This window comes from Erpetoichthys calabaricus, chromosome 13 (genome assembly GCF_900747795.2).
Source record: "Erpetoichthys calabaricus chromosome 13, fErpCal1.3, whole genome shotgun sequence".
In the NCBI taxonomy this organism is placed as follows: Eukaryota; Metazoa; Chordata; class Cladistia; order Polypteriformes; family Polypteridae; genus Erpetoichthys; species Erpetoichthys calabaricus.
In genome coordinates this window covers 65,284,883-65,301,139 of record NC_041406.2, presented here as the reverse complement: position 1 = coordinate 65,301,139, position 16,257 = coordinate 65,284,883, and the positions used below count along the sequence as shown (strand labels likewise).

Genomic DNA, 16,257 nt, shown 5'->3' with positions numbered 1-16,257 from the left:
AAATAACACTGGTCACTTAAAATGCCAGTGTGTGGTTTGGTGTACCTGAAATAATTTTGACTGGGACTGAGTGCTTGCAAAAAAGTTTTTCTTTTTTTTTTAATTGATTTATTGTGGTAGAACATCCTCTTGGCTTTCTTCTTATGATGTAGATAATTAAGGTTAGAAATTACTTTCTGTATTTAAAAATGAGTAAATTGGATATAGTACCTACATCAAGAAAATGTAAAAGAATAAACCTTTTCCAAAGTATTATATATATGAAAATACCCAGAACTTGATGAGGCCATGTAACTTTTGCTCTTGTATAATACAGTACTATGGTCTCAAGCTTAGATTCTAGAAGGCCAGAGGGACTGCAGGTTTTCGTTCCAGCCACTTAATTAATTAATAGCTTTTTCTTCTAATAGAGGAACATACCCTTTCTCCAAATTTCTATTGACCTATGTTATTAGATTATCTCTATATATCTCAAATGTCATTTGTTACCATTTTCCATTGTCATGGCAGAATTGTATATTCCATTTGTTTGTCTAGTTTCACTTCTTGTCTATTGAAGTTTCTTATTATTTTTATCATTGTCTTAACTCATTTGTTTTGCCTTTATACAGTTCAGATCTTATTTCCAAGACAAATTTGAAGAAAAGTGACCTTACATCTAATTTATTGCTTTTAGGAGTACAAATTTATGGGCCAGTCACGCTCTCCTTCAGTGTCACCTAGCAAGCAAACTGCAGCAGTATCCACAGTGGCTATGTCATTATTTGAACAGTACCATAATGGAGGGAATCCATTTGAGATGCAGACAGACAGCAAAGATGATGAAACAGAGGATGTTTTGGCTGCTAACGGGGTATGAGAGGATCTACTTTATGTAAATATTTAACCCTAGCGTGACCGGGTTTTTTACACTGAAAACAGTTAACAAAACTTTATGAATAAATACTGATATAATATAAAACAAGTTTTTTCTGATCCTTTTTAGGTTATACAAGTTAATGATAAATAGGGTATCATTCTGAATCCCTTTTGAATTTGTATTTGGCCTCATTAAAAATGTAGTGAAACATAGTTATCTATATTCACAAGGCTAGCTGCAACTATAAAATACAGTGTAGATATCATATGGTTTACCACAGCTAGAAGGGTATTAACAATTTGTAATATTTAAAGATCTTTACCGTATTCAAGTAGAAAGTCAAATTGCAGATACTTTAAGCACTGAAACATGTAAAGCAGTTAAATACAACTGTGACCCCCTTAGAAAGCGTGCGGCAGTGCTGCTGCCTCACAAATCCAGAGTCCTGGTTTTCATTTCTCATGTCTTACGGCTGTCTGTTTGAAGTTTCCACATTCTGTTTCTCAAGTTACTCTGGTTTTCTTTTCACAAACAAAAAAAAAATTTGTTACTTGGAAATCCTAAAATTAGACCTCTGTGAATGTGGTTAAGTGCAGGATTAGCCCCTGGTGTAGTTCAAACCTTGAATCCAATGTTGCCAGGATTGGGTCTACCACCACAGTACCCTGAGTTGAAATAATCACATTTCAGGTTGTTGTTCTGTCTTTAAAGAAAAAAAAAAAGGCAACCAAAATAAAAATAGAATGGGAACATAATGTAAAACCAGAAATAAATCAATTTGATTTACTGCTTGGTTCTGTTTGTTTATTATTACCTTATTTCTATTGGTTTATAAATTACAGTATGTGTTGTAGTTAATTGGCGCATAGTAACTATAAACATATGTATTGTTCTGACAATAAAATTAGTTATGAAGTTTTTTTTTAATAGTTAAGGGCAATTAAGGCATGAGAAATTTATGAGTAACTTTCACAAGCCTGTTAAAAATTCATATCACTTCGGTAAATAGAGGAAATTTCCTTTTAAATGCAGCAATTGCCAAGACCATCACAATAAGCTGGTAGTTTATTAAATGTATGAACTAATATCCTTTTATAAATTAAAATAGTAAAAAAAAATCCAGAATAGATTTTGAAAAGCTCAACCCTTTGTATGTGTTTAAAACCTTTAGTCTGTTTCATTTCATTTTTCATTGTGGGAGTGCAGCAACTCTATTACTTTTATAATAGAGTTCTGAATACAAAGTAAATGATACGTTTATTTATTTATACAGTATATTTCTCATTGTTTTACTTGTCCAAAGTTGTTAAATACAATTGTTTAGGGAACAATGGACACCAAATAAAATTTTAATTGTTTAGGAAAAGTGAAGAGCAAGTGATTGCTTATCTCTACTAACTACCAAAGACATGTTAATTATGTTCATATGTTTAAGTTAAACATTTAACAGTGGGTAACCTTCAGTGCATTATAACCAGTGAATCTGATATTCTCAGTTCTCTGTTGATCCTGGAACATCAACGTTTAAATTCTATGACCTTCAGCCTTAAAATCAACCTCTGACAACCCATAGCCAAAACTACTTGTTAAATCCTTTTTTTTTTTTTTTTGGAAGAGAACAAAATCTGCCAAATTAAGGACAAACAACTTATCCTTAAATTAAAGTTAAATGGATTTTATATCTGTCTGTTTGACTGTGAATGACTATCTTCACGTTCTTCATGTATCAGAATAACAGAAAATCAGTCCTATCAAGTGGTTGACTTTACGAATATAAACACATTGAACTGTGTCCCAAAATGGTTGTAAATCTTAGAATCACAAAAGCATACACAGTTAAAGGTCTTTATTTTCAGCAAATAATAATACATTTTAGTTATGTAGCGCTTTTCCTGTGCTCATGGCGCTTAGACAGAGATGGATCTTTTCAGGAGACTGTGGAATGCTTGGGCATATATGGATACTGTAACAAAGGGTTAAGGATTTCAATGGACTCCTCGGTTATTGCCAGGTGCCCTCTACAGAGTTATAAATTATGACATTTTGAAGGATCTTCAGGCTTATGTATGTTTGAGATCGAAGGAGAGAGAATGACACTGAGACAAATGCAGCCTTACAAGAATTCTCCTAGGTCAGTTTGTGCACATCTCAGAATTACTGTTTTATATTTTAAGTTTTTTCATACTTGTCAGATTGTTTTTTCTTATATGTTTATAAAAAATGTATGTTACATGACTTTAGTGATACACCTTGTTAATTTCAGTAGCTCATTCACAGGCACCATCCATAATGTAGCAAATTACTGTAATTATGCACAGTATGCCTGGACTGATTTTGTGTATATACAGAATGTTGATAATACTGTTGTGTTCATTTGACAATATTTGTTTCACTTTGTTCATTTTAGTGTTATCATCCTGTTACCACATGTATTAACCAATTTTATGTAACTTAAACATAATTTGTTTGTACTTAGATTACTCATTACTTAAACAATGTTAATGTGTTAAACCTCTTTTAAGGTAGTTGCAAAGAAGGCAGTTCCAATTATCCACTCATTTTTATATGCATATTCTCCATTGTAAGTATTTAAGATGTTTGTTTTAAACATTAGTTTCCTTAGAATCAAACAAGTTGGAAAACGTTTTAGCTACACTAAGGTCTGAAAAAAATAAAGTACTGCAACTGATGTGACTCTGCTGTATATGAGACATGGATTTTTTTTTTAAGAATAGTTATATGAAGCTCCTTGAATCTCGGAGTAGAATACCTTTATCTACATGTAGTCTGTTTCAAAATGAAAGTGAAGTAGCACCTCAAATGCAGTTATTTTTACCGATATTGGTCTTGGGTTTTATTGTTACCTTTTTCATGCAGATCTCATAAATCCAGTCTTCTGGCAGAAGTAGTAAAGTATATGAGCATTGTGATTTAATAAAAAACACTTCAGACTGTGGTCTCAAGTTTGCATTAAAAGGAGCATTGCATTTTACTATTCTGTATCATAGGGTGTTATGTCAGACAGGTTCTTTTTTTGAATTAAACAAAAAATGAAGATGGACTGAAAGATGTTACATCGGCATATTATAAAATAAAAGGTTTAAGTTCAGTATTCATTGTTCAATTTTCAGTTCAACATTTAAAAAAAATATAGTCCAGCTGCAATGCCCTGGGAGCCCGCAGACTTGGGCTTGTTTCGTTTTCCAGGACATTGATAATCATAACCAAGATGGATTACGGTGAATGAGGACTCAAACAACAGGTTTGGGGTATATTTATTAAAAAATCAAAAAAAGAAATGTGCAGTGCAACTCTACACTAAATAATCCCCTATAATCCTCTATAAAAAAAAAGTACATTTATGGAAGTTAAGAACCAATAGGTAGATCCCCATAGGTATGTTAAAATCAAGAATAAAAATAAAGTCAGTACCAGCTGTGAAATCATCAGTCTTGACACACAAAAAAGGTTTGGGGCAGCCACCCATATACTTGGGCTTGGCTGCAAAAGAGCAAAATAAGATGCACAGTTGTGTACAGATTGAGTCCAAAACAGAACTGATTAACTGAAGGTAGTTGGTAGGGTTTTTAAGGTTGGTCAAGGGAAGTGACGTCATTGCTGCAGTAACCGGAAGTGACGTCATCGGAACCCATTGGGATTTCCCGTGTTTGGTCTGCAGAGAAAATAGAGAGATGATTAATGCACTCTGCCACCCCCTGGCCTGGCATGGAATTACCTTCTTTCAAGCCCTTTATTTGCCTCCCATGTGCATGTGTGTGACACAGCTTAATTTCTTCTTAGCCGGCGTACAGCTCTCCCTCAACCCCATTGTCCCTGCTCATGCTCCAGGTCTAGCAGCAGGCTGAGATGCCAGCAAACTCTTGTCCCTGCCTCCTACGTTGGTGTCTGCCAAGAAGTTTGGAGCCTGGCTGCCTTGGTCTACCACCCACCATCTGCAGGGTGACCCTTGGAGCGCTTAGGTGCTCCTGCTTCCTATGCTCAACAGGAATGACCTGCCTTGGGAGCGCTGTTAATCTCGCTCTCCTTGTGGCCTTCCGACCACCTTGCCTCCTCTCCACTGCACCAGGAACATCACCTTATTCTGCCACTCTTTCTCTTCTTCCACTTGATTTTTCGTACTTTGGTTCCAGATCTTTTTTTTTCCCCAATCTCAAACCTCTTTTATTTTTGTGAGTGTAGGAGCTACACTTTTTTTTTTTTTTAAATTTGTATCGCTATGGATTTCTGGCACACTGTATCACACCAGCTCCTCATTTATTCTGCATTTACCCTATGTGTAAAAGTCATCTGTGAGTTATTTATAATAAAATGATGCTGCTGATGTTAAGTCTATGATGCAATGGGTTTTCTTACTTCTAGATCCAAAAGGTGAACAGTTTAGCTTAATTGTTGACTTTAAATTGGCACTGCGTCAGTGCGTGGGTGGGTGTGCTCTATGCTGCCGTGCCCTTGGGTGTTTTTTATCTTGTGCTCAGTGCTCCAAGCCCTTACGATGGTAAAATGAAATAAGTGGGTTTAAGAATGGGCTGTATAAAGTTATTGTTATTTTATGATTATTAGTCATTTTATTATAGTTTCACAGTAGCAACATCCTGACAAAGTCATGAACATTACCATCTCACAGGTTTAAACCCTAGCCAAACTCTGTGTAGCGCTTGCATATTCACTCAGTACCTTTGTTTTTTTTTTTTCTCTCCAGGCTCTCTAGTTTTTTTACTAATATCTCAAACACATTCAGGGTAGTTTATTTGTTGAGTTTAAATTGTCACTGTGTAGGTGGATGCGAGAGTTTACATGATATTGAACTGGTGCTCCAGCCAGGGCCGATTCCTGCCTTGTGCCCATTGATGCCAGAATTGGTTCCATCCTCACCCTGTGACCTTGAATTGAATTAATGCAAGTTCATTGATGGATAGATGAAAAGTTTAAATGTGATGTACTTTTGAGTTATGCAAAATTTATTGAATAAAAAATTTGTAGTTTTTTGCTCATCTAAGCTTATGGTATATTTTAACAGATTTGCCTTTGTGGTATTGTATGTTTAGATTAACTATTAGGTTTGTAGTTTAGAACAGAGGGTGTCATACCAGCTTCTGAAGAGACACACGTAGAAGAGACATCGCAAACAACCTCTTAATTGAAATCTTGTTAGTGTATTACTTGACTCAGCATTGATCCACTAAGGCTTTGTATAATTATTGTACGTGTTAGTTTCTAGTCATTGTCTCAATTTCTTTCATTCACTTTATGATGTCAGGCAGGTTTTATGGAAAAATCATAAGGGAAAATGGCAATGAATGAGCTATTGTGAATAAACTGAACTGGGAAATGAGCTGTTTATTTATTAGCTGACATCTAAAAGCTTAGGAGAACTGTAGCTAGGTGCTATTGTGTAGCCTATGACAAACAGAAAAGTAAACATCCTGAAAACAGATCACATTTACTACATTTAGTAAACTCAAACACACATAAAAGTTGGTAATATTAAATTCAGCAAATTATAAACAAATACTTTATGGCAAGGTTAAATAAAATGTGTAAGAAGGAGAAATGAGCCCCATCTGATTAAAAGTTAGTTGCATTGAAAACCTGTAAACACTATGGCTTTACTGAGACTATAAGTGCCAATGGAGATTTACTGTAGAAGAACAGTAGTACAAGGTAGGAGCTGGGACAGTCATGGCCATCGTAAGTATAAGAAAACACATGTTTGTAGATGTGACATACTGACTGCAATTGACGTGGACATAAAAGCCTTTTAAATATTTTTTTTAAATATTTGTTTGTTGTATGTTATGTAGTTGTATACTTTTTATATCACTTTTAGAATGAACATAATTAATTTGCCAAACACTCCTTTTTACATTTTGTAAAACACTGTAAACTGTTAATAGCTAGTATAGCGAGTTACTGGTACTAATTATTTTTTGCATTAGAATAAAGAAATATGATGACGCTGTTAGTTCAGTGCTGTAATTATTTCTGCAACAGGAAGAAAAGCATTCAGTTTTTGTACACTTGAGTCATGCAAAATTCTCATCATTTCATTTCATGTTACAGTATGAATCTGATGAACTGGAGAAGAGTGCCTATCAGGAATATGACAGTGACAGTGATGTTCCGGAAGAACTCAAGAGGGATTATGTGGATGAGCAAACAGGAGATATGCCAGTGAAAAGGTAGCTTTCTGTACTTCTCTGAAAGAAACATTTTCTTTCTTTAAATAAAAATATTCATTTGTTCTCATAATCTTCCTTTACAAAGGGATTTTTCATATCCACTGAATACATTTTTCACAATATGATATAGGAGGTAACATAATTGCCTATGCTTCAGTTTTAATTGTTGTTATTAATTTTAATAGCTGTCATTTTAGAATGCCTTCTGCAACCAAGAATTTAAATCATGGTAGGGGTGAATAAGTTAACTCTGAAAGGTCACTTATTAATATTTGTTTACCTAGACCTGTAATAGTTTTTCCATTATAATACTTCATACGGTATAGGGCAACTGTGAATAAATAGCCTACTCATTACAGCTACAAAAAGAGAACAGATGTCAAGAAATGAGTCTGAGTATTTGCTAATGAAATTGAAAAATGAAAGCATTTGGACTGATTTATCGCTTATTAAAAATGTGCCACAACAGTGGAAACTGATTTCTTCAAATTACTGGCAGTATGAAACCTCTATTTTCAATTATAAAACCAAACATACAATGTTTTCAGTTTATTTATTTATTTACTTTTTCATTAGTCATGTCTTTGCTAATCATAGTTTATTCATAGAATGTTAATAGCCATGGCGTCTTTGGTAAAAGGCAAATTTAAATATGTACTTAGTTGCACATCATATAGGAAGGAAAATGTATAAGATGAGATAATCTGTTGAAACAACTAAAGCACAGTTTAGTTCTTTGACAATTCATTATATTTTTGTTTTCTATATAATCTAACTATTCCAAAAATCTCCCCAAGATCATCTTTTAAATTAGAAACAATATTACTATAAAAGAGGTGAAGCACTCCTTAATAACTTACAAAGATATCGAGCTACACACCATGCAGGCTTTCCAAGGTCTGCCAAAGAAGCTGCTGAATAATCAGGATAATTTCATAGTGTCAGGTTAAATTAGGATCAGAGTAAGATTAGGTGCATGATTTGGCATTATGAGAAGATTGAGAGAGGCAGATGCCACATGGAGGCATCCAGAATGCATCCGTATCAGATGTCCGAACCACCTCAATTGGCTCCTCTAAATGAGCCCATCTCCATGATGTCTCACAGATTATTGTAGAAACGGAACACACATGAAATGCGTGTGTTCCAAATAACGATCCATTATTTCCAGTCTAAAACTCCAGCACTTCACACCCAGATAATCAATCAAGGCATGAGCTGGGAGAACTTTGTGTATGTTCTGCGGCTGTGGTTGGGATGGAATAGCAGGCTGCTTGCTGCTGGTCTTTATTGGCACATTTACAGGATTTAAGATGGGCCGGATCTACGAGTTTTTTCGTAGGCTCTGGTAATTCTAGTGTTAAACTTCTCCACTTGAGGCAGTACCTCATCTCCCATTCGGAGAGGACAGTTCACCTTTTTCCTACTGAAGATCATAGCCTCAGATTTGGAGATGCTGATCCTCATCCCTGCCACTTCACACTTGGTCATAAACCATCCCAGTGCATGTTGGAGTTAGTACCTCGATGCAGCCAACAGCACCACGTCATCTGTAAAAAGCAGTGACGCAATTCAAAGGCCACCGAACTGGAGCCCCTCCTTTCCCCAAATATGCTTTGATATCCTATCCATTAAAATCACAAACAGTATAGGAGACGAAACAAAACCCTGGCAGAGTCCCACTACCATTGGAAGCAGTGCTGATATTTTTCCAATTATGTGAACATACACAGTTCTCACTGTGATTATATAGGGACTGAATAGCCTTATTAGGGGCACAGGAACATCATATTCTCCTAGCACTCCCCACAGAATCCCTCATGGAACACAGTCATACTCCTTCTCTAAACCCACAAAACACATTTAGACCAACTGGGCATACTCCTGTGCCCCTCCATAATCCTCATGATATTAAAGTGCTGGTCTGTCATTCCACAGCCTGAATAGAATCCACATTCTTTCCCCAGGATCTCAGAGTCCACATCTGGGCAGACTCTCCTTTCTAGCACCCTAGCATAGGTTTCCCAGGGAGGCTGAGGAGTATGATCCCTGATATTTTGAGCACATCCTACTGTTCCCCTTTTTAGAAATGGGGACCACCACCCCAGTCTGCTACTCACAGAGGCACAACTCACAATGACCACACAGCACTGAAAAGGCATCTCAGCCATGACAGTCCAACAATGTCCAGTGCCTTCAGCATTTCTGGGCAGCTCTCATCCACCCCTGGGACCTTCCCACTGCGGAGCTGTTTAACTAACTCAGTGACCTCCCTAAGGGAAATGGGCAGGTGTTGGGACCACAGGAGGGGGCAGTCCCATGTTACGTTTTTGGGCTATTCCTAACCAGGCCCCATGGTAGGCCCAGTCGCCAGGCACTTGCTTGTGGGCACTTCTCCCAGGCCTGGATCTAGGATTAGGCCCTGATAACCCTATACCATTTAAATTCCTGGGTTTGCTTCATTAGGGGCTTTGGAATCACTTTGTCTGACCCCTCAGCTAGGACCAATTTGCCATGGAGGTCCTGTTGGGAGCTTCTGTTCCAGACAACATAGCTCCCAGGGTTACAGGGGCCCTTTGCACCACGATAAGGTGGTGATTCCTGGATATATTTATTAATATTTTTCCCCCCAGAAATTGTGAGTTGTTTTTTCACAGTCAATCTATAGCAATAGTTTCCAAACTCTGCCCTGGGGACCCCCTATGTCTGCAGCTTTTTGTTAACAACCAGATTCACAATAATTGATAATAATTGATCTCATTAAGTTAGCTGGTCTTTTTTCTTTTATTCTGCATTAGGAAAAGCACAGCAGTATGATTTTTACTCTGTATGACATTTAGAAATGCTTTTTTGCTATAGCTTTAAATACTTAACTATTGTTTATTGTTTGGCGGCACGGTGGCGCAGTGGGTAGCGCTGCTGCCTCGCAGTTGGGAGATCTGGGGACCTGGGTTCGCTTCCCGGGTCCTCCCTGCGTGGAGTTTGCATGTTCTCCCCGTGTCTGCGTGGGTTTCCTCCGGGCGCTCCGGTTTCCTCCCACAGTCCAAAGACATGCTGGTTAGGTGGATTGGCGATTCTAAATTGGCCCTAGTGTGTGCTTGGTGTGTGGGTGTGTTTGTGTGTGTCCTGCGGTGGGTTGGCACCCTGCCCAGGATTGTTTCCTGCCTTGTGCCCTGTGTTGGCTGGGATTGGCTCCAGCAGACCCCCGTGACCCTGTGTTCGGATTCAGCGGGTTGGAAAATGGATGGATGGATGGATGTTTATTGTTTTCCTATTATTTTTCCCTTATTCTGTGTCGTTTGCTCCCTTCATTGTATCCTAATTAAAAACAAGCAAAGCAGACACATGGACAAAGAACACTAAATGAAGGCTGTAACTGCTTCACTGTAAATGACAATAATGGAAAGGCAGAATACACATCAGGATGAACATAAAAACAAAAAACATCCACATATAACTGTTTGATTTTATTAAAATGTATTAACACACTTACTTTTGTAATTTCTTCATTGACCTCAAAACACAGAAACTAGAAGATAACAGTTCACTTAATTAGGCTAGAAGTCCAATTGAAAAACAGAAGTTGGCTGGAACAAAAACCTGCAGCCCCTGGGGGTCCCCATTACCGAGTTTAGGAACTACTGATCTATAGGTATCTTAATCTTTCAGTTCTATATTTACTATCATTCTAATACATTTTTTAAATATTCTGAAGTTACAGCATTTAACCACATACAGATTTTTTTTTAATGTTTAATGTAACCAGAGGTGAGAAATAACAGTATAACTATGAAGAGTTTTGCAGTTTTACATTTCACACTAATAAACACAATTGTTTTATCAAGCACAGAAAGATGAGTTCATCCCTCTATTTTCTAGCTCAACTGAACTTTGCAAGTCAGGATCATTGTGGGATCCATTACCTGTCCTGGGAGCACTGAGCTTAAGATTAAAACTAATTATGCCAGTCCATCACTGGGCAGACTCACTCAAACATCCACATTCAGTCATCCAGGGCCAATGTGGCATCACCAGTTAATTCTTAAGTATTTAGGATGCACAGGGACAATCTATCCAGACATGGCAAGAATATGCAAAAATTCCACAGGTAGTGTTAGGATGAAACTTCATTGCAAGCCACTACAGTTATGAGGCAATATTAAAAACCACTGCACTACTGTATTGCCCACACAAGACAATGTTTTTTAATATTCTGGAGATTATGACACTGCATTGTAGGTTGGGGTGTCTTTTAGCTGAAAGCTTAAAGACCAATTTTGCTAGGGGTATTAATGATCACATAATATTGATCAAAATAAGCAGGCAGAGAAATGGGTCTTTTTTATTTTCGAACCAGGCAAGTTAATTTTAAGTGCACAGTCACACTCTGACATTAAGGTTTTATTAGTTTGAAGTACCGAACAATTCTTTGAGAAGTCAAATGATTTTAAAAAGCTACATTTTTTGAGTTGTATCATTGCTTCAATCCCTCTGACATGTAAGATGTGGCTTGTGTACAAACCTTTGTAGCTACCAATATATTGAGAGATTCTGAGCAAATGTAACTATTACTACAACCTCAGAAAGGAAAACGTGTGGTACAGTAATTTGTGCTAATAGCACAAAGCATCAGTACTGCTTACGTCATGGAAAATCTTGTTCAAAATGTTAAAAAATGCAATTATAATATTTTATATAAAAGCATTAGCAATAGGCTCTATAGCTTTTTGCAGTTTAATCAGAAATTATATGTTGCCTCTTTATATCCTTTGGTTGTTGTTGGAGAAGTAATTGTCTACTTCTCAGTATTATGTGAGTTTATCACTTTTATCAGTTCTGCCTGTTGGAAAATGTTTCACACTCTTATCTCCTATACATTTATGGTCAGCTTAATTTTGGTAATTTTTGTTATTAAAGCAGCAAATTTTATATCCATGAATATTATCCTCGGCTCTACAGGTATAGGAGTTTGCCTAGCTAATGATCTCTGCATGTTGCAAAATGGTAAATACCACTACTACTACTGATAATGATGTAATTAAGCATTAACACACTAGTATTGCATTTTTCTATTTGAATTAAACAACAGGACATTGCAAATTAGAGTATATTGTTCTTTATTGGATTAAGCTAATAGAGGGGATTATATGCAGTAAATCAAAACAAAACAAAAACAAGAAGGGCAAATCACTAGTTGCTCTTTGATCATCACTCTGAGCAGCCATTTATATAATTCCCTAAGGTTTGCCCTGCTTTGGGAAGTTCATCATCTTAACTATCAAAACTATTGCCTTCTCTGCATGGTTTGTCACAACTGATCATCTTAAAATAGCTTTCCTGTCATTTCATGTTTCACATTGCATGCAGTGGCTTTTTTCAAGATTAAAACACTGTATTCCATGGGTAGCCTTCCCCTCTGTTACGAGGTCATCAAACAAACGAGAAATAAGCCTAGAATAAAGAAATAATGTCAGTTTTAATATTTGTTAAGTATTTCTTTAAATCTGTATTAGCCTAATGTACAAGTGGCATTCAGACCATTCTGCAGTTATTTTCAACTATTGAGCTTGCACTGCTCATATGCTGTTCATATGCTAAATCCTATTGAATTAGATAAACATGCAATATACATGTAATCCATGTTGTGATTTCCAAATCACTTTACACAGTTTTGTGAAAATCTACTGTGGCTATAGATGTAAAACAATGCATAGCCAGTTGTTCAATTCCAGTCATCAGATCCTAAATTACAAGAGTCTAAATTAAAAGAGCTGGCTTTGATAACTGTCCCCTGATATTTAGGTCTCAATTCTCAGCACTCAGTTCTTGCAGAGAGTATTGTGTTAATGATGTTTTTGTAGCGCTTCTGTTTTTTTACAAATGGAAATTGCTTCTTGAAAGAAATTTGAAGTTACAGTTGAGAGTACAGTCCATCAATTAAGACCCATTTTCTAGTATTTTCTAACATGATATATAAATATATGTGTGTGGAACAGTATGTGTGTATACACACACACACACACATATATATATATATATATATATATATATGAGTCAATAAATTATAAAAAAGCACATAAATAAAGGTCATTATTTATTAAATCTGAAATGCAATGGCATGATATGGTTTTGGTTCAAAACTGTAGTTACTTTAGATTTAATTATTACAGTTTTATTTTAAAATGGCCTTATTTTGTTCAAACAGCACATTTCTCAATGACACTTTTAATACAGTTTTTTAAGAAAGGTTTTTAATGTTTTCATGGAGAAATTACATTTTGAACATTCAAACTCTGCAGGGCCCAACAATAAATGATATAAAAAAAAGGTCCATGGAAAAAAACAAAAGAAATTCTCAGGTAACTTGTGTTGCATTATCTACATGTCCAATACACATTTGTATGATTAAAATGTGTAATATACTTGCATTTGTTGCTAAAATGTTATTAACAGTTAATTTCTGCAACGGAGGCCATTCATGGTAAATGGAGAAAGATGTCATTCCCACAATGCTGTGCTTTTGAATTAAAGGTCTTTCTCCCTCCCTCATTCACTGGTCAAGAATCTTAACTTCAAGACTGACATTTAATGCCAACAGTTTTCAGCAAGCAACTGTCTGTATGAATGGATATCGCACATTTTTCCTTGGATGTTTTTTTTTCATCATTTACCGTTGTTTCAGATTTGGAGACCATAGAGCCCAGTTTGAATATTCAATATGTAAATTCTACACAAAAATATGAGATTGCAATTTTTTTTTGGCTGGAGGTAGGTAACATTTAGAAAAGAAAAAAATTATATGTATGCACATATATATATATATATAATATATATATATATATATATATATATATATATATATATATATATAATATATATATATATATATATTATATATATATATATATATATATATATATATATATATATATATATATATATATATATTATGTATGTGTATATGTATATATAATATGTATGTGTATATGTATTATATATACATATGTACCTTTTGGGTTGAGTATTCCTTTAACGTTCATCTAACCAAATTTGATTAGCACAATGTGAACCATTAAAGGTTACAATTCAGTCTCAAAAATGAGTAACTTTGATCAATGAGAAATGTATCTCTCTATTGTAAAAAAAAAATCCAGTGGGAGGTAATGACTAGGAGACTGATACGTTATCTTCATGTTAAGATCACGGAAGACAAATAAAAGACCCACGAGACGGAAGAGAATGGCCACGGAGCGTCTTGCGGGGATATAGAACATGAGATCCTCAGCACATATAAAGTGTATAAGGACAATACATTAAGCAAAGAAGAAAGAGCAGCACGGAGAAAAGAGACCCAAAAGCGTTGGAGAGAAAAAAAGGCAGATAAGAGATTATGAAGGCAGTGGAATTCAAAAGGCTCAAACAAGCGATGGTGCGATACACATGCACAGAGAAAGGTAAAGAATATGAAAGCAGTAAAATTTGAAAGTTTTGTAGCGTCCCAGGCAGGTTGAAGCCTTTTATGTCTTAAGTGACTGTTAGGTCCGATTGAGGGAGGGCGGAGTACAGCACGGAAGACTGATAGCAGCACGACAGCAGATGATCCGACGGCACCTCCTTAGCATGCACTCTAACCCCGGGCATGATAATGCAAGCAGCATTATACGTCCTGAGAAAGAGATTTAACCACACCCGGGGCCAGAAAAAAAGGACAAGTATTGTTTTTACAACGTCACGCAAGACAAGGCAGTGAGACATCATTTAAAACAAGTCCACGGACTTCTAACCTACCAGTTGTTGGACTGCTGTTGGCAGACACGCTTCATGTGCTCACAGCTCTTAAAACAACGACAAGAGACAAAACATGCAGCTCACCAGCAGCAAAAAGCCGGCAGATGATCAGACTGCTTCTCCTTAGCGTGCATTCAGCCAACCTAACTCTCGCCTAACACCCAATCACAACGCGAGCAACAGAGATGCAAAGTGGCAAAATGACAGCTGTTGTACAGGCTTTGAAATGATCGGGCAGTGAGACAAGCAAAACAAGCAGCTCGCCAGCAGCAGAAAGACAGCAGATGATCCGACGGCATCTCCTTAGCGTGCATTCAGCCACACCCGCTTCACAATGCGAGCAGCGTTATACATTCTGTGAGAAAGAGATGTTACCACACCCGGGGCCGGAAATAAAGTATTGTTTTTACAAAAGTTTAAAAATAAAAGTGAAAATAATTCATATGTAACAATTCCCATGAAACTAACAATCTCTTTAAATTGTATATCCGTGTAAACCAAACCCGGGGGTGGGCAAGCGAAGCAAGCAGGGGACGGAGCCCCCTAGTCTCACAAAAATGAATATTGAATGCATGTTTCCCCTATATATTTTACTATCTTTTAAGTTTTCAGAAGTATGTGGAACAAGATGCTCTTTAAAATGCTATTTAATTTATTGTAACCACAAATTAGAACATGAAGAATACTGCTTATAATGTTTACTTGAACAAGTCTGACTACTTTCACATTTTTTTCCTCATAATGAGATTTACGTTTCTTCCAGAGCGAAGCAACTTCTTAATAGCACTGTTAGACCTCTACTATTGTTCTAACTACTGTATATTCATTCTGAAATGTTTATTTCTTTCTATCCTCCTGGCCCCATTTCTTTTCCTGTGTTTCTCTATGGCCGAGGCAGGTGGTGATGACTGTGTCCCTAGCCTCTATAACTATTGGGCAACTAGCATTCTGTAGATATATCTGTAATAGTCACACAGAGCTATGTTTAAGGTATTTTGTTGGGTGAGTGCTTCACGAGAGGAAGTGAGTCAGTCATTATCCAATGTTCCATTCCTTATATTATGGGTATTAAAATCATTTTGTAATTGTTCCATCCTTGCATCATTTATGTGCTCTTGATAAAATTATGATCTCAAAAATATGTTTGCATTATATAGTATATATACATATATGTGGTATATTTAATGGGTTACTGCATTATGACCTTATTCAAAGGTTGATACCATCATCCTTTTACAATTCCGTATTACTGTGATCCAAATTTGAACAAAGAACTTAAGAACAACATTGGCAAATTAGCGTTTAAATTAACTCCTTTGACAACCTCTGGCCAAAAGCAGCTATTATGGCTCATGAATTCATTGACCTCCTTCGCTTTCTGGAGTCTTTGCACCTACTGTGCAATAATTA

General features: G+C 36.2%; 1 protein-coding gene across 4 annotated transcripts in view; it reads left to right on the top strand.

The window, feature by feature from the left end:
- Positions 1–16,257, top strand: part of vps50 (VPS50 EARP/GARPII complex subunit) — a 408,283-nt gene that overhangs the window by 252,982 nt on the left and 139,044 nt on the right. For 3 of the 4 annotated variants that reach the window (XM_051936104.1, XM_028817093.2, XM_051936103.1), the window contains exons 18-19: positions 677–853; positions 6,941–7,059. In XM_051936104.1, the coding sequence (XP_051792064.1) occupies positions 677–853; positions 6,941–7,059 (296 nt within the window). The remainder of the gene's footprint in view (positions 1–676; positions 854–6,940; positions 7,060–16,257) is intronic. The other variant, XM_051936105.1, reaches the window with a different exon arrangement.